Here is a 21,916-nt window from a genome sequence, read left to right as displayed (position 1 = left end):
AAAGTCCTCCCACACACATTTTACCTTCCAGTGAGGCATGTCAGAATGAATAAACCGGTGTCTGCAAATGAAAATCCTTGCTAAAAGCCTGGTGACATGTAGTTCCGCTTTTTTCAATGCAAACTTGATTCCAGTAATTTGGTCCATTTTGCGCTCCAATTTAGTCACGCTGTTGTTAGAAAATGACTAAATAGACCTTCTCGCATTGGCCTTCATTACGACAACTGAGGATTTTGTGAATGGCAAAGAAAAGTCACATTTAATGCACTCAAAGGCTCGGGAAACCAAATGGTCACGCTGAGCCAGTGTGAATTGCAAAGAGAAAGAATGTCAAAGGCTTTCAATTGCACAAATGAGTTCTAATGCAAAGGGTGAACATCATTGTGCCGTTCAAAAATCACACAGAGAGAGGAGATAAATTCATCAAGACTGCCAAAGGGATAAAATGCTCCTTTCAAGTACACAATCTCCGGAAACCCGCATTGAGCTGCTGTCAATAAATGGAGCATAATGGTAAATGTAAAAAGAAGTCAACTACAACAAGGAAGAGTGTAAGAGATATATTTTCTGTTTCAGAAGGAGAGAAAACATTATGACATAAAGCAACAACATGGCTGACATTGCTGTGGCTGGATATGTTCCTGGGCTGTACACTTCTAAGACGAAGGCTGTGATAGACTTTTAAATGTTTATTTTTTTTCTTCTGATGGAAATATGGAATATGCACTCAAATCACAAAATGTGCGCACGGTTGAGCCTGGAGGAAGTTGGTGGGCTCCAGCAGGGATGAAGGTCCTAATCCAGGGAGGGCGGTTTGTTTCTTACACTCCCTCTAACAAGTTACAACATCTTCCTCTTCTCAAACTCCTGCAGAGAACAGGGAAGAGTAAACAGGGGTCAAACAAACATGATCGGCAGGGTCTGGGAGCAGGGTCATCCTTCACTGTGTCCATAGCAGGAGTCTGTTATGCAGTTAGTTTTGTTTGAGTCAACAAAGTATACTGCCATGATTTGGTACCATTTGCTGTTTTAATAAAGAGTACACTGTGCTTAAAGTGCTGAACTAATAAACAAAATAAGATTTGTGCAGGACAGTCAATTGATATTAACTTTAAAGACATAAAAAATTTAAATGCAGTCATTTTCTTTATCTCACGTTTTTCCAAACCTGCTAACTTTATTCTTTTAGTGGAATATAAAAATAATGTCCATGTTGCTCTTTTCCATAAAATCAAAGAGGATGAGGATCAAGAAAAAAAATAAGACAAAAATACTAATTTCGTGTTCCTTACAAAAAAGAAAGGAACTCATGCAGGTTTATAACAACTTATAAATTATGATAGAATTTTCATTTCTGGGAAAATTACTCCTTCAAAATGCAAAATATAATCATCATTATGAGTGTCCCTCAGATTATGACATGCTGATAATAGCAGCTAAAGCGACATTTTCCCTTTTTATTTTTCATCAAGTTTGGAAACAATTCTTTGTAAATGTGGTTTGTACTGTATTTGTCTCAGATATTTTTCACATATTAGGAGAAAATGCCAATCTGATTTTACCTTGCCTGTTGCACAAAATCTTTCATTGCTGAGTTTCTGGATTTTGTGTGTGTTTGCCATTTTTTAAGTTTCTAGACTGCTTAAAAAAATTGCTTTGTGTATCTAATAGTCTAATAGGAGTCTATATATTCCATATTTAAGTATATTTGATTTATCAAAAGTGGAAGTTCCAACAGCTGGAAGCCACTCTGCAATAAATAGAAAATGGCACTATGAATTTCAGGATTTAAGGCCATATAAAGGTTAAATTGCACAGGAAAATCTTTACAGAAGCTGTGGGTAAACAAAAAGCTGTGAGAAATGACCTGCATGATACAAAGACAAATGTAGATTGTTCCAGTCAGGAATAGCTATTTACATAGTTAATTTACAAAGGCTTACAGCTACAGGGTGATGCATTGTGCTTTTGAAAATGCATTTTCCTCAACTAAGGGTGACGGAATGGTGCTTTTCTGAGAGAATTCCCTTATGCAAATGTCATGTTTCAAAAACGAAGATGCACGGGTTTATCTGGAAAAATACTTGGAGCTCTACTGCCATCTAATGTTCAAGTAGTGCCCTGTCTGCTGCAGACTGAAATATTATGGATTGGAGGAAAAGGCCTTGAGTAAAACAACAAGAAATTAAGTATTTGCTGTGATTACAGCATTAGCAAAAAGAAAGACGAAAAAGAACGAGAGCTTGTTTAGTATTGTCCCGTATACAGTAAATGTAAGCTAATAGGGCTGGGTGTTTTAACAGTTGATAAAAGATTTTGTGATATCAATTAAGAATCATTGTAAAGATTTATTTATTTTTTGGTCATTAATGTTTCTGAAACGGTGAAGCGTTAAGACACTTTAGATAGTTCCAACTCTCTGTGTAAATGAAGATTCAAAACTGTTAACAGTCAAAAATCTTTACATAAGTGTAGCAGTGTGATATTTACTCTATTCTATATATTGCTGTGAATTATACTGGATTGCTATTTTATAAATACACTACCGTACTAAAGCTGAAAACTGTGGGATCTGTATGATTCATTTATTTTTTTTGTCTTTTCATGTTTTTCATTAAACATAGTAAAAACAGTAACATTGTGAAATATTATGACATAACTGTTTATATATATATATATATATATAGAGAGAGAGAGAGAGAGAGAGAGAGAGAGAGAGAGAGAGATAGAGAGAGCAAGAGACAGAGACAATAAATTAGATTTTTTTTTACCAATTTGAAAACCAATAAATTTGGTATAGCAGTTTGGTCAGTAGGATGGTTCTGAATGTAATGAAAAAGCTGACAAATATTTTTGGCTATAACATCCAGGCATAAACACAAATAATGAGACGTAAATGTGGATAAAGGGTTAATATTCATGTTGAGACTGGGGCAGTTACACCGCGAGTGAGTTGCCTCCATATGTGTGCGCCTGTTGACATGGAGGAAAAGCAGGGAAACACACAATCAAGTTTGAGGCGTGTGTATGTGCCATCATTATTAAATTGGCCAATGAGATAAACACAGATGTATGAACACAATGGGCTGCAAAATTAACAACCAGCCAGAGTGTTTTTCATCATTACTTCCGATGATTACAAATTAGAATCCAGGGGAGTGGTGGAAGAGGAGAGAAAATGGTATTGATGCAGAGGAAGAAGCGTTTGCTAGGGCTGATAATGAAAGGCTAAAATGATGAATGAGTGTAATACAAGCTTTCACTTTTTATACATCTTGTTAAAAGTCCTGGCTATGATAAATTGAGATAAAGAGACAGAGCTGCTAACTCACCAATATAAATGGAGCTTTGTTAATTTCCTCTCTTGCGGTGTAGCTTTCTATCGAATATCTCATGATAAAAACTGCTGTGATTGTCTAAGGGGGACCTTTATATTAGTCACTGCTTTGGCCCACAGAATGCTGAATTTTCCAGAGCCAGTTCTGCTAGAGCCACACAAGCCGATAAATCTACTTTAAAAAAAGAGTTATCAGCAAACTCACATAACTCTGAGACTTTAAACTAAGAGAAGAAAAAATAAATATACCATATATATATATATATATATTTCTTTTTTCACTAAAAAGGTTTATTTTTAAAGGCTTGCTCTCAGCATGTTTGAGTTTGCAGAACCAAAACAGCACTGAGCATTTAGTGAGGTAAAACACGAGGCGACAGCTCTGTGGTGACTCTGCCTCTGAATTACAGCTCACACTGAGAATAAACGTTCTCACCTTGTGCATGGTGCTGCCCAGCTGTGCCGGAGACATGCTGACGACGACTCCAGCTGACTGCAGAGCGGCGATCTTCTCTTTGGCACCCCCCTTGCCTCCGGCAATGATGGCTCCTGCATGTCCCATTCTCCTTCCAGGAGGGGCCGTCAAGCCAGCAATGAATGACACCACTGGCTTAGCATTGGCACCCTAAAGAGTACAATATATATATATTATATATATATATATACATATATATATATATATATATATATATATGAAACAAGTTAAAAGTCTTTGAAATAAATACACACTTTTGTTTTGAACGAAATGAATACTTGTATACAGAAAGGATACACTGGCAATGTGTAAGGTGACAACATTGACAATTGACTATGATAGTAAATTGACAGTAATGATATTTACACGGTTTCAAATTATTGTCTGTGAACTTTCTATTCAATGAATCTTGCAAAAAAATAAAAAATAAAATAAAAAAAGGTTGTTGCATGATGTATATTAACCAGAACAACTTATATTGAGTGATGTTAAAAACAATTAGATGGGAGGAAAAAAATGTCAATGCTTTAACATTTACTTTTAAAAGATTTTCAGTTCTCTTGAAAAATGTTCTCTCACAAAATGTATGCATTCCCGTGAGATACTTTGTGTTCACTCACAAAACATATGCGTTCCCCTAAAATACTTTGCATTAACTCTCAAAACTCATGCATTCCAAGATAATCTGCATTCGGTCACAAAACATATGCTTGCCCCTGAAAAACTTTGCACTTATTCACAAAATGTAGGTGTTCCCCTGAAAAACATGCACATGTTTTTGCATTCACTTACAAAAAGTATGCATTCCCTAAAAAATACTATTTTAAATCGGAGCGACCCAGCCACTTATTGGCCCTCAATCAGAGGGAATGTGAGTCTAAGGCATATATCAGTGCAGTGAAATCTTCGGATGACCAGGTTATCACAAATCCTATGTTAATTAACAACAAATCTGTAAAAAAAACTAAACCGATTTTGAGGAGTCATTTTGTAGAGAGTACTGCCTCGGATCACACAGATGAATAAAGACTCATAGTAGGCCCCGTTAAGTTTGGAGGAGCTCCATGAAGCACTAAAAAGCCTTCAGAAGGGCAAATCACCAGGCCTAGATGGTCTTCATTCTGAATTATACTTAAAAATATGGGATGTGGTAGGGACTCTCATGCTTGATTCATTTAATTTCGCAATTGAGCATGGTACATTTCAGACACCAAAATACATTTTTGATATCCTAGCTTCTAAAAAAGGGTAAAGATCCATTCTAAATACAGACCAGTACACTTTTAATAACATTTAAATCAAGATCAGAAAGGATACTCAAAGATGGAATAATCTTGAAGTCTCTCTCCAACGCCACCATCAAAATGAATGTTACCTCTGCTGTATTTTCTTTTTTTTCTATGCTGCCGCTTTCCCCTCCTCCAGGTTATCCTATATGGATATCTCCAGGAGATCAATTCTATAATTTCCCAGTTTATTTCCCCCTCCTCCAGGTTATCCTATATGGTTATCTCCAGGAGATCAATTGTATAATTTCCCAGTTTATCTGGAATGGTAAACGACCCAGAATAAAACATGTCACATTGCAGCATCCTATACTTTTGGGAGGATTGGCTGTGCCAAATTTTGAATTATATTAGAACTTAAGGCTCTTCTTATTTGGGTTGATCCTCAATCAAAAGCTTTATGGAGAGTAATCGAAGCTGACAAGGTTAAACCACATAGGCTCCAAGATATTTTATTTGCTGACACAGGAAATAAAAATGATTTTAAAAAATTTGGCCCGGTTGTGGCCAATTCTATTATGATCTGGAAGATGGTGGAACGTCTGATGGGAAGACCTTTCAAATTTTGAAACCAAAACACCCTTATGGCACAACTTTACATTTCTATGTGGAAATCGCCCATTTATCCAGCCCTCTTGCTCTCCATTGGGCAAAAACACATGCGGTGACTTCTACGATAACCCAGGACTCTGCTCATTTCAAGAACTAAGAACTAAGTTTTGTTTACCAGCATCATCATATTATCTTTTTTCAGTTACTCTCTGCTCTCAATGCCTATCGAGTTCCCTGGGCATCCCTCATTTCCTCTCATCCTATGTGGGATTGGATCGCAACATTCTCTGGTCGGCCATCTGTTTCTTTAGTCATCCATAGAACATACATAACTCCTTACGAGGTTTAAAATGAAACTGCAAACCAACTATAACTGTCATATCTGTAACACTGTATCACAGATATATTTCTCCACATTTTTTGGAAATGTCTAATCGTTGTCAATCTGTGGACTCTTGAATTCTGTTTTGTCCTTTTTACTACAACTTAATTACATATCTAATCCATGTTTATGTCTTCTCAATGACGATTCTAACTTCTGTATAAGTTCATTAAAGAAGATAATGTTGTTTGCTGGTTTTACAACTGCAAAGAAAACAAAAATAAAAAATTGGTTTGCTCCGCACGTATGCAAAAACATTCTGGATTCATTCTGGATTTTGTTTGTTTGAGTTTACGTTGTTTTGTTGAATTGAAAACAATTTTAAAAAGTATGCATTCCCCTGAAATACTTTGTGCTCGCTCACGAAATGTATGCATTCCCCTTAAATACTTAGCGTACATTTTTGCATTTGCTCACAAAACGTCCGCGTTTCCCTGAAGTACGTCACGTCCGCTCACAAAACATATGTGTTCCCCTTAATCACTTTGCATACATTTTTGTTTTCGCTCACAAAACGTATGCAACCCTAAACTTCTGTATGACATGTAGGTGTGAGCAGTATGCAAAAATATATCACCATTTTATTTTTTCTTTGAAATATCACGATTTTATCACAATTCTTTGTCAAGTTGTCTGAGCATTACAGCCAAACTACTTTCCCTTTTATAAAGACAAAGTCTTTCAAGGTAACAAAAATAATAAATAAGAAGAATGGCAGCTATTTAGGCCAAAGACGACAAAGATAAAAATCTTGTTCTTATTTATTTTACAACAAAGATAAAAGAATGACTAAGATACACATTACAACTACACATAATATATATATATATATATATATATATATATATATATATATATATATATATATATATATATATATATATATATATATATATATATATATATATATATATATATACATACAGTACAGACCAAAAGTTTGGAAACATTACTATTTTTAATGTTTTTGAAAGAAGTTTCTTCTGCTCATCAAGCCTGCATTTATTTGATCAAAATACAGAAAAACAGTAATATTGTGAAATATTATTACAACTTAAAATAATAGTTTTCTATTTGAATATACTTTAAAAAAATTATTTATTCCTGTGATGCAAAGCTGAATTTTCAGCATCATTACTCCAGCCTTCAGTGTCACATGTAACATCCAGTCTATCACATGATCATTTAGAAATCATTCTAATATTCTGATTTATTATGAGTGTTGGAAACAGTTCTGCTGTCTAATATATTTGATGAATAAAGGTTAAAAAGAACTGCATTTATTTAAAATAAAAAAAATGTCTAATAATATATATTCTAATAATATATTTTCTTTACAATCACTTTTTATCAATTAAACATATCCTTGCTGAATAAAAGTATTGATTTTATTTAAAAAAAGAAAGAAAAAAAATACTGACCCCAAATTAATGACCAGTAGTGTATATTGTTATTACAAAATATTTATATTTTAAAACCATAGCTTCTTTTTTTATTATTTTTTTTTTTACTTTTTATTCATCAAAGTATCCTAAAAAGTATCATATGTTTAAAGTAAAATATTAAACAGCAGAACTGATTCCAACTCTGATAATGAATCATCATATTAGAATGATTTCTAAAGGATCATGTGATAATGATCCTAAAAATTCAGCTTTGCATCACGGAAATAAATGATAATTTAAAGCATAATACATTTAAAAACAATTATTTTAAATTGTAATAATATATCACAATATTACATTTTTTTCTGTATTTGTGATCAAATAAATGCAGGCTTGATGAGCAGAAGAAACTTCTTTCAAAAAAACACTATATAAACTCCTAAATAAATTATATAAATTCCTAAAGCAACTGCATTATGGGTCTCCATAAAAATAACCATTGCCATAATGGCATTAAGTAAGGCCTACAAGAAAAATGTTTTGAGACAATTACAGGAGGTGAGTCTATTTTTTATCCTCAAAATGCAGTTCACAGACTTGTAAATAAGAGGTAAAGATAAGTGCAGAGGCTTTTAGATGGCACATACTGTGCTCAAAACTGGCATTAAAAGGGAGGCAGATCAAGGCATGTAATAGCTTGTGTGGGAGTAAGCAGATGGGCAGACAGTGGCTCGAGTATGTCATTTAATACAATCTCACTTTCAAAGAGGCCAATTTGTCATGTCCATGCCAATTAACTGTCATTGCTCATGGACCATCATGCTCAGGTCTGTTTTCCCTCATTCCCACCATATTCTGTCTTCGTGAATGGCATCCTTATTCCAGAGTGGGATGTGGGTTGTCATAATCACAACCGCAGCTGCCAACAATAGAATAAAATTGTAGCCTACCATTTTGAATGTTTTTGGGGACATTTGGACAGCTTTTCTTAGAAGGCTGAAGCTGTACCTGGGGTGAATCTCAAACTAAAAGTCAAGGGTTGGCTGGTTAGCATGTGCCAGCCCCTTCATTCTGCATCTTTCTCCACTGACAATCGCTCAAAAAAGCTGTGCATTCTGCTCAAGCTCATTAGCATCTCAGAGAAGAATAGGTTCCTAAATTTCACTGTCAATTTTTGATTTGACTAAAAACTTTAAATGGGAATGCAAACTTTAGGTGGAGAAGATGAAATGAATGTGACCGCCAGTCATTGGCAGCCTGACTAATACTTGATAATCTTCAACTACCCACTAACATTACAGCGCTCCACAGGAGCCGTCTTCGGTTCAAAGCTCAAGCTGTTCATGCTCACGCAGCCGACTAAAGCCTAATCTGGGAAGATTACGATAATGAACGGAGGTAATTATATTTTGCTCATGCACAAAACCTTGAGACAATTTTGTAGTGGAACACCATCCTTTCATTTTGTACTCCCTTTTTAGTTAAATGACAACTGCTACTTCAGACACTCTCCAGTCAACCTTATTTTGAGCTCGTCTAGCAATTGCATAAGTCAAAAAAGGGTCTTAAAGGAACAGTTCTCCCAAAAATGCAAATTCTATTCCTTGTTTACTCAACCATGTTTTTCTACAAAAATCATTATGTATTCCAGAGTAAAACATACAAACACAGAATTGTCATTTTTGAGTAAACATAAATTGAATGTATTTTTTCAGAACAAACTCCAGAAAAATAACTGATAGGTACGCAATGGACGTTTGCCGAAAACACAATTTGTCAGGTTCCACATTAACAGTTAGAAAGCTTCCTCTTGATCATTCAGCAGCTTCCAATGGTGTTACAGTGACTGTGTGGAGTGCAAGTGGATCTTAATGGGCAATGATTTCTATGTGACTAATGTTAGCAATAAGCAAAAACAAGCGTGAAGCTGACAAGCACTTGAGAGGAATATTCATATCAATATGCTAATTTGGCTGAAAAGCAATTTTGCAGTTTGCCTCAGCAATTCTGACACAAGGACTTACTGGTTGTATGCGTGTTGGGAGTTGATAAATTAGAAGAAAAGGGGAAAACAGGGTGCTTGCACCATTATTTGCACAACGCCACTACAGCTAATGGAAAGCAAGCATCAGATATGGATCCAGCAGGAAGAGTGGGGGCGTAAAAATGCACTGTGAAGTCATGGGATTGGACCATGAGCCCTTTGTCACTACTATTATTCCATAATAAAAACAGGCATTCTTCCTAAGGCAGTCTAAAATGGTTCATACTGCAAAATAAATATGACATGACTTTTTCTGGAGTTAATGGTTTACAAGCTCCTGTATGTCTCGCCACTTCCATTACCGCCTGGAACCTGATGTATCATCCCTGCCCACACTTCTTAATGAGACCAGTATGCGTTTAACAGTCTGATCAATTCAGCTCTTGTTAACAGCGGCATAGACAGAAAATTTCATAACTGCCAAATACTTCTCCCAAGGCTAAATCTGCCGCATGAAACGTAGCATGCCTATATATTGATCTCCATTATTCACAGCCAAGGCCATCTTTAAAAACTACCTTGTTGAGATAATGAGAAAAGTTCATCTGAAAGGAGCAATTTCATACAATTTTCAACTAGTCTGTGAAAAATTATTTCCGCCAAATCAATTCTCCCACTAATTTAATTGACAAGCCAGAGAAAAAAAAAAAAACATTTCACAGTGCTAATGTGTGCTCAAAGAGCTACACGCTCGCTTTTCTCCAGGTACACCAAAGTGTTTAATGGTTTCTGCGACTATGAAACTCAGAAACAATTTCAGAAATTCCACGTTTTGTTATTTCGGTTCAGTTCAAATGTGGCAACAATAAAAATGAGCTCTTTATCATGGACTGAGTCACAGAATGGAGTGTTTCTTTGAAGATCCACGCACTCACTACAAAATAAGGCACTTGTCCATGCTGTGAACGTAACCGGAGCAATTTGCTTGATTTTTCTGTGGTCACCGTGCCTCAGCGCTACCATGCACTCAGACAGAAGCTCTGTCTGAATCATGTCTGGCCACCTGGGTTCCTCTTGAAAAAAAATGGACATTCGCATGCAGTTTGCCTCAATCAGTGTAGCTGAAACTATGAGTATTCACTGTGCCAACACTAGTTTTATTTTATATAACAGACTGAAATGTCTTCCAATGCAATACATTTGTTAACACATTAGCCTTCTGTATGACTCTCAAACTGGAGGAATAAATATGACATGGCTAATGATGAGACAAACCAAGGTGCTGTTAGGATTGGAGGAGGTCTTTGACTGAGTGCAATCCAGCCTGACTGGTCTAAAGATCACAACAAAAGCTATGTAGACTTTCCTTCACAGCCAAAACAGATCAAAGCGCAGCTGGAGGCTGTGTTCTCATTCACAGTAACAATGTGAACTCCAGGGTCGAGTAGCTCCTGCTAGCAAGGAAAGAGGAGCTCCATGTGTGGTGATGGTTCCTGTTTGTTGGAGAAAGCTGCCAATATCCAGAAGATGAAAAACAATATGTACTTCCCAAGGGCCAAGATAAAAACAAAGCACTGGTTCATGGGCCTAAAAGCAATGCATGAATGAATAACAATGACTCTTCTCCTCTGAGTGGAGACGTGTAGAAATTCTTAAAGGAAAAGTCCACCAAAAAAATAAAATAAAGCTTGCATAAAATATGCATATGACTTGTGCATTATACTGCAAGTCTTTAGAATCCATAAAATATTTGTGTGTGGTGAAGGGACAGAGATACAAAATCTCAAATATTGCACATTTGATGTCATTAATACAAAACTTCATCATTAGTTTTCAAGTCTCATAAAAGATTGTATATAATATACTAACTAACTAACTATCTAAACGTGTGAGTATTTGAACTGCACGACTGTGGAGATGTGAAATGTGAATTTTTTTTTAATGACTCAAGACTTAAAGACCAAAGTCATATGGACTACTTTTATGATAATTTTATAGTGTTTATAATTTTGGAGCAAGACAGCACCAGATGACCATTCAAAAAAATATATGGATTTGTATGGAAAATAGCATTGTGAGCATCCTGCCTAAAATCTCCTTGTGTGATTGACTGATTGCCTGTTTGGATGGAACAACATTTTTAGGTTAAACCCTTGGCTTAAATTTCCCTGCATACAGCAAAAAAAAAAATTGCATATATATTACTTTTCTATTTATGTTTTTTGAACAAATCCCTTCCCAAAAGTAAATTAGTACATAAACAAATGGAGATGGCTCAAAGAAAAATCAGCTTGCCTTGTGTTACGTGAGTGTTCAAGTTTTAGCTAATATTATTAAATCAAGTCCATATTTACATATACCTTTTACATTTAACATTTTTTTTTTTTATATTTGAGCATATAAGCAGCAGCTTACAGAGTTGTGCTGTTTCAGGTACTCTGCCGCGTTCTCTTCTGCATCTCCCCCAATCTCTCCAATCAGAATGATGCCCTCAGTTTTGGGGTCCTGCAGAAACACCTCCAGGCAGTCAATGAAGTTAGTACCATTAAAAGGGTCTCCACCAATACCTGAAAGAAAACACACACTGTTCAAAGACCTCTCTGCACTTAACACTCCGTAGACTAATAATAATGGATGACTGATTGCTAGTATTCCATACCAACGCACAACGACTGCCCTAGACCCACTTGTGTCGTCTGATGTACAGCTTCATACGTAAGGGTGCCCGATCTAGATACAATGCCTAAAAAAGGAAAAGAAGAGCGCAAGATAAATATTAATTGCAATATTATTATCATTTAGTTTGGTTGTTAATTGAACATATTCATTTTCTTATAAAGACGGCCAAAAACTGAAATTTACACATTTGATTACTTAATTGGTAATTGTTCATACATTTGATTAATCAATAGGTATATAAAATAAATTAGCATTTTTATTTAATCAGAGGACATCCATAAATGTAATACAACATTTAACACAAGCATGAGTCTCCATTTTTCTTTCATTGATTATATGATCGCAGTAGGGCTGCAACTAACGATTATTTTGATAATCGATTAATCTGTCGATTATTTTTACGATTAATCGGTTTATGTACTTATATTTTAGTTTTTTCCATTTTTCCCCCAAGTAAATTATTAATAAATGGTCTTTATCCTTCAGCATAGATTTTTAAGAGATTTTAAGCATTTTGCACTGTCATATCCTCATCAAAAATATACCTGGAGTTGTTTTATTTTGTTAGTAATCCTTTGTCGAACTCTTCTGCAATCAGAACACTGACCCATACTCTAGCAAATTTCACAAGGAGATTTCAAATAATGTTTTCACCATGGCAGTCCTTAGAGCTCCTAAAGTAGTTTAACATCCCGAACAAAGCTTATTAAGGAATCTTTCAGAACATATTTTCACGAAGAATAAGGATAAAACAGAATAAGATTGCAGTGCATTTTATTATTTACTGGGAAACAGCTTTATAGCTTTTGCTGTGAAATTGTAAACAATCCTTCGAAAAAAGTGCCAATGGCATGAAACCTGAATGGAACTCACAATTTAAAGTAAAATCCATCAGAAGGTTGTCCAGAAAAAAAAATTGGACACACAAAAAAAACCTGCTGTGTGAAAAAGAGCAGTGAATACTTAGAAAAAAAAGTGCATTTCAAATATCTTTAAACATTTACCTCTCTCATTCAGTCATAATTAGGCTGCACAATTGAATTTTGAACTGGTAAACGACAAACTGATCACAGAACATGTTTGTAAAGCTTTAAATATTAACTGTTAAAAAGCAATGTTATCAGCTTTTACGACTAAACATTTGCAAACAACATTGTACTGGAGAATCTGCACAAATGTAAGTCTTAGGGGCCGTTCACAAATCGCGCCTAAAAACGCGTGGAAAACGCTAGGCGCACCGGTTTCTCCTTCTTTCCAAAGCGCTCGGGCAGAAGCGCCCCTGAGGCATCTGCCTTTGCTAAGCAACCATGACGTGCTCTCTCCTTGAAGACGCGGAAATTTCAGCAAAGGATAAATGGATTTGCAGCTCAAAAAATCGCTTGCAGTAGCTCTGCTACTAAATTTATTTCAAAATGGAAATCCATATACAACTATGATCAGCTGTTCCTTTCATCTTGACTGAGCTTTTAACGTTGTTACGGGAAAGGATGAAGCTGATTGGTTAGTTCTTGTCACGTGACCCGCGGTGCGCTTGCGGCATTCTGAAAAGTTGAAATGTTTTAACTCGATGCGGTGCGGTGTTGGAAATAACGAACTCGAGCGCGCAAAAGACGCGATATGTGAACGTCCCCTTAAACAGTTCAGTAGTGCAGAGTTTACAGGTTACTCTTCTTTTTTGAAGGCTCAAAGTAAAGTACTCCCACATCACGCTGAATGCTGCAGAGACGCTGTTCGGGACGCACGTGACATAAAACGAGGCCAGCTATTGGCTATTCGCTACTTCTCCTGCTGTACTGGCTGAGTAAAACCTCCGGTGGCTCATTACTGCCACACTTTGTTCACCGCAGATTTGAAATATGCACGAAATGAGCCGCTTACGGCAAATAAAAGTTATTTAGCAACGAATAGATGACTAAATTAGTTGACAACTATTTTAATAATCGATTTTAATCGATGATTAAATCGATTCGTTGTTTCAGCTCTAGATCGCAGATCATAATGTCCTGTACTGACAATTTTCTAGAAAGCAAAAATATACATTTCTAGTACTTTTAACATATTAATGCACTTTTTTCTGCCATTCTATTAAGCCCAAATGCAACCAATCAGTATTTATAAAAAAAAAACAATGAGCATGAGCTTCTTTTATGAGCATGAAGACACGAGGTACGCTAGGCTTGTCAAGGATCTCTTAAGGTTCTATTTGATCAGCATGTTATGCTCCGCACTGTCAAAATCTTCTAGAAGGATGACTGAGTTTTCTTTGTCATAAAAAAAGGTGTCATTCTGTGGAGCTCTTACCAATTCTTCCTTTCTTGTGGATGTGTCCAGGCATGATCCCAATTTTGCACTCGCCAGGCTACAAATCGATAGAGGAAAAAAACGCCATTAAAGTTCATTTAAAGTTAGACATTTTACTTTAGGCAAGTAAAGTTGCAAGCAGCAGGGGTATAGAGTCAACCTAAATTCAAAACTGACACAATTTACCAAGCATTCCAAATTATTGTGAATGATTCATTGCTGCACATTATTCTAAAAAGGTCATCTTTTATCCAAATGTAATAACTTGCTTATAACTTGATGCCACCTGTCAAAATTTCAAGGTTAGTCCAATTTATGTTTTTTTTTTTTTTTGGCTACATTTATTTAATCAAAAACACATTTAAACAGTAATATTGTAAAACAGTTTTACAATTTCAAATAACTATTTTCTATTTTAATATAGATTTAATGTATTATATTACTGTGATGGCAAAACTGTGATGGAGTTTTTTAGCAGCCATTACCCCAGTCTTAAAGGGTTATTTCACCCAAAAATCAAAATTATGTCATTAATAACTCACCCTCATGTCGTTCCAAACCCGTGAAAACTCCATTTATCTTCGGAACACAGTTTAAGATATTTTAGATTTAGTCCGAGAGCTCTCAGTCCCTCCATTGAAACTGTGTACGGTTCACCAAATCGAACTGAATCGTTTGAAATGGTTCGCGTCTCCAATACGCATTAATCCACAAATGACTTAAGCTGTTAACTTTTTTAATGTGGCTTGACACTCCATCTGAGTTAAAACAAACCAATATCCTGGAGTAATTCATTTACTCAAACAGTACACTGACTGAACTGCTGTGAAGAGAGAACTGATGAACACTGAGCTGAGCCAGATAATGAACGAAAGATTGACTCGTTCTCGAGTCAAGAACCGGTTGCATCGGTTTTCGGATCACCAGTAGTTCTTTCGGACAGTTCGATTCAATAAACCGGTTGAAGAAAACGGTTCACCGGTTCTTTTGTGCTCGAAGTAATGACATCATTAGCGATGATTGCCCTTCATTCAAACCTTCGGTTTACCCGCGCTCATAACACTAGCACAGAATCAGTTCAGAATCAATCACCAAAAGAATCAGTTCGGTTCAGACGCTCTGTGTGTCAGTTTGCTTCACGCTGAATCACACATGCGCAGTTATCATCAGCTCCTCGGTTCTCGAATCAGACACGTCTGACAGAAACGGTTCTTGACTCGTGAATGAGTCATTATCTGGCTCGGCTCGGTGTTCATCTTCAGTTCTCTCTTCACAGCTGTTCAGTCAGTGTACTGTTTGAGTAAATGAATTACTCCGGAATATTGGTTTGTTTAATTCAGAGGGAGTGTCAGCCACATTAAAAAAGTTAACAGCTTAAGTCATTTGTGGATTAATGCGTATTGGAGACGCGAACTATTTTAAATGATTCAGTTCAATTTGGTGAACTTGTTCAAGAAGATCCGGTTACATCGAATGATTCGTTCGCGAACCGGATATCACTAAACTGCAGTGTTTTGAAATCTCACAACAGACACGGAAGCGAAGACAATGCTCAATAAAGTCTTGGTTTTTTCTATTTTTGTACCAAAATGTATTTTCGATGCTTCAAAAAATTCCAACTGACCCTCTGATGTCACATGGACTACTTTGATGATGTTTTTCTTGCCTTTCTGGACATGGACAGTATACCGTACACACAGTTTCAATGGAGGGACTGAGAGCTCTCGGACTAAATCTAAAATATCTTAAACCGTGTTCCAAAGATAAACGGAGGTCTTACGGGTTTGGAAAGACATTAGGGTGGGTTATTAATGACATAATTTAGATTTTTGGGTGAACTAAGTGTCACACGAAATCTTTCTACAATGATTTGCTGCTCAAGAAAGATTTCTTATTATCATCAATGCTGAAAACAGTTGTGCCAATTAATATTTTTCTGGAAACTAAGACTTTTTTTTTTCTTTCTTTTTTCAGGATTCTTTCATCAATTGGAAATTCAAAAAGAACATCACTGATTTGAAATAAAATTATTTTGTACCTTAAAAATTTGCCTTTACTGTTACTTTTGATCCATTTAATACATGAATAATTTCCTACAGTGTTTTGCAGTAAGCAAAGAGTAGCTTCTTTTTGTTAAAATTACATCCACAATTTTGCCAACTTCAACCATACGCCTTCTCTTCAAAACATCTAGTTGAGTTTCCAAAAACAAAGCTGTGTGGGGTCAAAAAAAAGGAAAGAAATAACAGTATAAGTGCAGCGCTTACATTGATGACACCGGGACAGTTGGGGCCGACGAGGCGGGTCTTGCTCTGGCGGAGCAGCTTGTGTTTGACGCGCACCATGTCTTGCTGAGGGATTCCCTCTGTGATACAGACGGCCAGTGATATCTCTGCGTCAATTGCTTCGATGATGGCGGCTGCCGCGAAAGGAGGAGGCACATAGATCACTGTGGCATTGGCCCCTGTGCCATCTTTAGCCTTTAAAAAAAAAAAAACAACTGAACAATCAGTCACAGAACCAAATAAAAAAAATTGTTCAAACATCCAATTTTGGGTATTTCAGTTGGGCTTAATGTTAAAGTGTTTAAACTGATTACACAACTGGCCTCTGGCCTTTAACGCTTCGGTTACTGTTGGTGTTATTTGCTCTAAATAGGTCCCCTAATACCCTCAGAGAATCAGAGCAGCTGTCCAAAAGAAGTAACTGTGACTCACAGGAGACTGTCAACAGTCACACAGGCCATTACCTCCTTCACAGAGTTGAAGACTGGCAGACCCAGGTGTGTTTTGCCCCCCTTGCCTGGGGACACTCCTCCTACTAATTGCGAGCCATAGTCCAGAGACTGCTGACTGTGAAAGGTGCCCTGGAGACAGAGAGAGAAAACAGACATCTTTCAACCAAGGACAGAGAAGAATTTGACTTAAAGTTCAGCACTGTCAGCTCCTATTATCTCCAAAGGGGACATATAACAAAGAATCACATTTTACTTTTAAATCATAAACATTTACATACTATGAAAACATACTGTATCTGAAACACAAAACTTCTTCGCCAGTCCAAAAAGACAATTTGTTGATGGTGATCCACAGTCCACTGCTGCTTCTAAACAAGCAGATACTATCATGCAATGAGCACCAAAGGAACTAAAGATACATTAGAGCAAACTGTGTTAAAGTTCACTAAACCTTGAACCACAGCTGTTTGTGGGAAGCACCCGCTGTTCTACAAATCTCAGGATTAAAAGAAATGGCTGAAGCTTATTTTTAAAAAGGTCCCTGATTATTTTATTAAATTTGTTCTTAAATTTTAATGTAGCACTTTTTTTAAATTGTTTTGTGAACCTGCTATAACCAATGTAATGCAGAAATGTGTTGTTAATAAAGGATGTTAAATAATAAAATCTGTACTGAACCCAAAAGCAAACCTGCTGCCAAAGCATGAACAGATCAGAGTGCACAATATAGGAACAATTACACATTTTTTTAAGTACATAGATAAATCCTGTCACATTTAAAGACACTAATGCAGACCGTGACATATCGAATTCATCTGCATGTAGCCCAGAACATAGACTTACAAATGCAATTTTAGTATGTGATGCACTTTAAAATCAATGAAAATGAAAATGACTATTTCCCTATGATTATGAATTTGACCAGTCAGTGGAAATTGTACATCATGAACTTTAACCTTCCTTCCCCACCACATCCATGTTAATTATTACAAATTATTTTGAAACATTGCAGTTAAGTCCAAAGGCAAGGGTCGCTAGTACCAAGTCAATATCTTCCACTGTAATGTTAGATATATAATTAGAAAGAATGAGAAATCTGGCACGTTTTCGATCCATTTCCCCTCAGAGTGTCCTCTTGCCAACTTTTCTACTATCATTTGTTCCCATGCTTTCATTAACACTGAAGTGCTGTGCTAACTTCGCCGTTTTTCCTGAACGCTGCCTCCGTTATCAGTGTGCCGATTAATTTGAGATATGGTTTGCTTATGTAGCCGTACAGCAAAGTTAATATGCCGCGATGACACTCCAGTCATTCCTCATCCCCTTCTAATTATAACGAGTGTTCATTAAAACTTCATCTAATAACCCTTTATTATAGTAAAGAGTCATTTGAAAGAGGGTGAAGGAGATCGAGAGAAATACAATGAGAGCTACGACATAAATAACAGGGGTGAGAAAAGCAAGGTTATTGGATATTGGAGCCAGCAGTTTTAGTGTAAAGGGCCTATGGACAGACATCAGTCTTTAATCAGTATTTAATAAAATAAAACAAGAATGGATAGTACATTTCAAAACCAATTAATGTAGGACTGTATGCTTTGAAGTGGTCATATTATATCTTATATGAAAAAGTATTTAATTAATTTATAATTTTAGTTTAACAATTATCTTATTTGTATTTATTATTATTATTTATACTACATCACCATCTCCCAGATATGTTTTTTTTTTTTGGCATCAAAACCCACGTTGCTCTCAAAATGTTATGCTCACATTATTACAAACAAGGAAGAAATAATGACCACTGTAGCCTACAGATCATTAAAATGTTGTGTCATAATTATAAATGCTATTTTGGGGTTTCATAAGCATGTAGGCTTTACATCAAAATCATCTGTGCTCTGTGACTCACTGTTTGCAAAACTGGATTTATCCACTTTTAAATATTTTGGGTCAAATAAATGTTGGCTTTATCAACAGCATCTGTGGTATTATGTAAATGACCAGCAGAAAATATTTTGAGTCCCACAGTTTAAAAAAAAAAACAAGAGCATCAATATTACATTTATTGTTGGAATTTTGTTATCAAATTGACAGAATTTGTTTTTCACAGTGTAAAAAATATAATAAAGCACAAAGTTTATTGTGATTGTCGGATGGCAAGTGTGCAACAAATAGTGTTACTTTAGTGAAGGTTTGTTCATGCATAAACTAAAAACAGCATAGACAGCACTGGTTCATCAAAATGAAGATCGATTAAAAGAAAGAAATCAATATTGTTAATCCAGCACTGGCATTCACACAGGTGACATGTTTACCTGTTGCAGTTTATTTACATTGTTTGCATGGAAAAGACACTTTCTCCATCAGATATGCACAAATTAAATGTCACTGTTTTTGTTAATAATTTTTGCCCTCCAAAACCTTTGATTTCAGTGCATCACTAATGTCTTCTGTTCAATTATGCGTAGCAGATAATCAAGTTTAAAATACAGTGAGTTTTACTGCTTTTGCTCAGCCAGTTACTCTCACTCAGCAGAGGCCACAACCAAGTAGACTGCATTCCAATTAGTGACTAAATAAAAAACAGGAGAGCCTTTTAAGATATTTGGGCAGAAATGCAGGGTGTTGAGGGGAACACAGACTGTGGCTACTCACCTGTTTTCCTGTGAAGCCTTGACAGATGACCTTAGTGTTCTTGTCGATGTAAAGGTTCTTCCTGTTGCCAGTATAACAGTGTCTCACCCCTGCCTGCTGCACTGCAAATACAAACACAACAGCAGTGGAATTAGAAGCAAGATTCAGTAAATACACCTATTAAACCTTACCTTGCAAAAAATAATGACTCTTAACTTTTATACAGAATATATCTTTGGATTTGAGACTTTAGTCTTTGCAACTTTACAGATCTTCTTCATGCACCAAGAGCTTGTAACACTCCAAAGAGGAAGGAGAAATTGAAATTGCATCATATGATCCCTTTAAAGTCAACTTTGCAGCTTCATTAGTAAACTTGGTCTAGGCCTAAGAAGTTTCATTCACATTACTCTGTAAGTTCCCTACAGGATCTGATGTCCAAATGTCATGCTGCCTTGACCTCACATAGTCTGGAAATAAGATCGGGGTCAAACCGACAACACTAGTTACAAAGCACCATGCTTAAGTTTATAAGTGATCAGCAAAGAGTTTTATCTCCTGAATGATGTAACAAAAGAACACGAGACACCACTTCAAGAAACAGGCTATTGATCACAACTGAGGAGATTAAATGGTCCATCCATTCCTCTTGGTTAAAGTTCACTTTAAACCACTCTTAGACAATCAGTTGCTTATCGACTCAATAGCATAGCCATTTTGCATGAATTTCTACACATGTGAAATAAATGCAACAATAAATTACACAGTAATTTCATTTAGCATACGGTTGCCTCTGAAAAAGTATAGTATGCAGTGTACCGCAGTGTGCGAGAAGTTGGTCAATACTACTTTCTGTGAGTGAAAATTCCCTTATTGACATTGCACAAGACTGGAAGAGTTAAGGGAACCAAAATTTTCAATACTCTTTTGTAAAACGCCCTGACCATTTTGATTTCCTACTATATTACTTTTAAAAGAGAAAACAAAAAGGATTTAAAGAGTCATGCACTGATGACAGTGAAGTACAAGCAACCACACACAGCTTGTCACATTAGTCTACGTGAACCAATACCTGTCAAGCTATTACGCTTACGCCAACTAAAATAACTGTAGCCAAGACACAGACTCTTTCCTTTCCAACATATAACATTAAATTACACTGCTGTCAGTCTGCAACATTTCATGTTCACTAGGCTAGCAATGCTCTATTAAATACATTATAATAAGTCAACCTCGTGATGAGTATGAAATTAAGCATGTTTGCCAGTAAAGGTCACGTTCCAGAAGTGTACTGTTAATTATGTTACACTTGGTGCTGATAACACCAACACAGCAGCATTAGCATTAGCTCACTGTGTCTGTTCAATGAAAATAACAAGAGATAAATAACTCCAACGTGTAGAACAGCGGATGCAGTAATGTCAAAACAAAAACAGCAATGCGTTTCAAATGTAACAATACTCGTGTCAGTTTTACTTACAGAGCAACCGGGCAAACAACCTGCTATGAGACATCTTCGGTCATTCACCAATGACACCGGACGGCACGGCACAGACACGGACCTAGACGACAGCGCAAATAGTAGTCCTGCTAGATGCCTGAAGAGATAGAAACGCCTACATAGGGCGTAAATAACATGTACAACGCACCATATAATTAAATATTGCTTTAGAAAAGAATTTATTTCGGTCTTTTAAATTAATCCATGAAAACGGAGATTATTTTATCAAAAGCGTAATGAATGCTGTGCAATGTTGTTCTTTCATGACTGCCTTGAACAATAATGTAATGTAATTTAACATAAGAATTAATCTTATTATATATAATCAGCATTAAATTATAATAATTAATATTATTATTACTCTTTGCACCGTTATTACACTTTAGAAAGTGACACTGTACACTGAATCCACATATTTTCTTTTCTTTTTTTTTCTTTTCAATTTGCAAGACAGACGGGGGGGGGGGGGGTTAAATGAAATAGCAAGACAGATTTATTATTATTATCATTATTTCAAAGCAGATCCATATTATTTGACCGTATAAACGGAATAAAATATGGCTTAGCTTTAGTTCATTTTCTCACATCAATATGATATTTTTATAGTAAAATAAAGAGTTGTATGGTAAAATCATATCGCAAGCAATAGCATAATGTACA

General features: G+C 36.0%; 1 protein-coding gene across 1 annotated transcript; it reads right to left on the bottom strand.

The window, feature by feature from the left end:
* Positions 1-546: 546 nt before the first annotated feature.
* LOC132143873 (succinate--CoA ligase [ADP/GDP-forming] subunit alpha, mitochondrial-like) lies at positions 547-21,387 on the bottom strand. Its single transcript, XM_059554469.1, has 9 exons — positions 21,236-21,387; positions 19,777-19,877; positions 17,131-17,247; positions 16,649-16,861; positions 14,382-14,439; positions 12,061-12,144; positions 11,817-11,968; positions 3,774-3,962; positions 547-867 (listed from the first exon to the last, which is right to left on the bottom strand). The coding sequence occupies exons 1-9, from the start codon at positions 21,267-21,269 to the stop codon at positions 841-843; spliced, it is 975 nt and encodes a 324-aa protein (XP_059410452.1). The 5' UTR covers positions 21,270-21,387; the 3' UTR covers positions 547-840.
* Between the last annotated feature and the right edge of the window lie 529 nt (positions 21,388-21,916).

The sequence above is a fragment of the Carassius carassius genome, chromosome 7, assembly GCF_963082965.1.
Source record: "Carassius carassius chromosome 7, fCarCar2.1, whole genome shotgun sequence".
NCBI classification, from domain to species: Eukaryota; Metazoa; Chordata; class Actinopteri; order Cypriniformes; family Cyprinidae; genus Carassius; species Carassius carassius.
Note: the sequence above shows the minus strand (reverse complement) of the source record. Positions and strands in the feature narration are given on the sequence as shown.

Excerpts from the sequence above, each read along its gene's own strand:
- LOC132143873 (XM_059554469.1), bottom strand. The coding sequence starts at position 21,269 with ATGTCTCATAGCAGGTTGTTTGCCCGGTTGCTCT. Across the intron at positions 14,440-16,648 it reads ACTGTCCCGGTGTCATCAAT|CCTGGCGAGTGCAAAATTGG; the intron begins GTAAGCGCTGCA and ends ATCGATTTGTAG. Across the intron at positions 11,969-12,060 it reads AGGGCAGTCGTTGTGCGTTG|GTATTGGTGGAGACCCTTTT; the intron begins GTATGGAATACT and ends GTTTTCTTTCAG.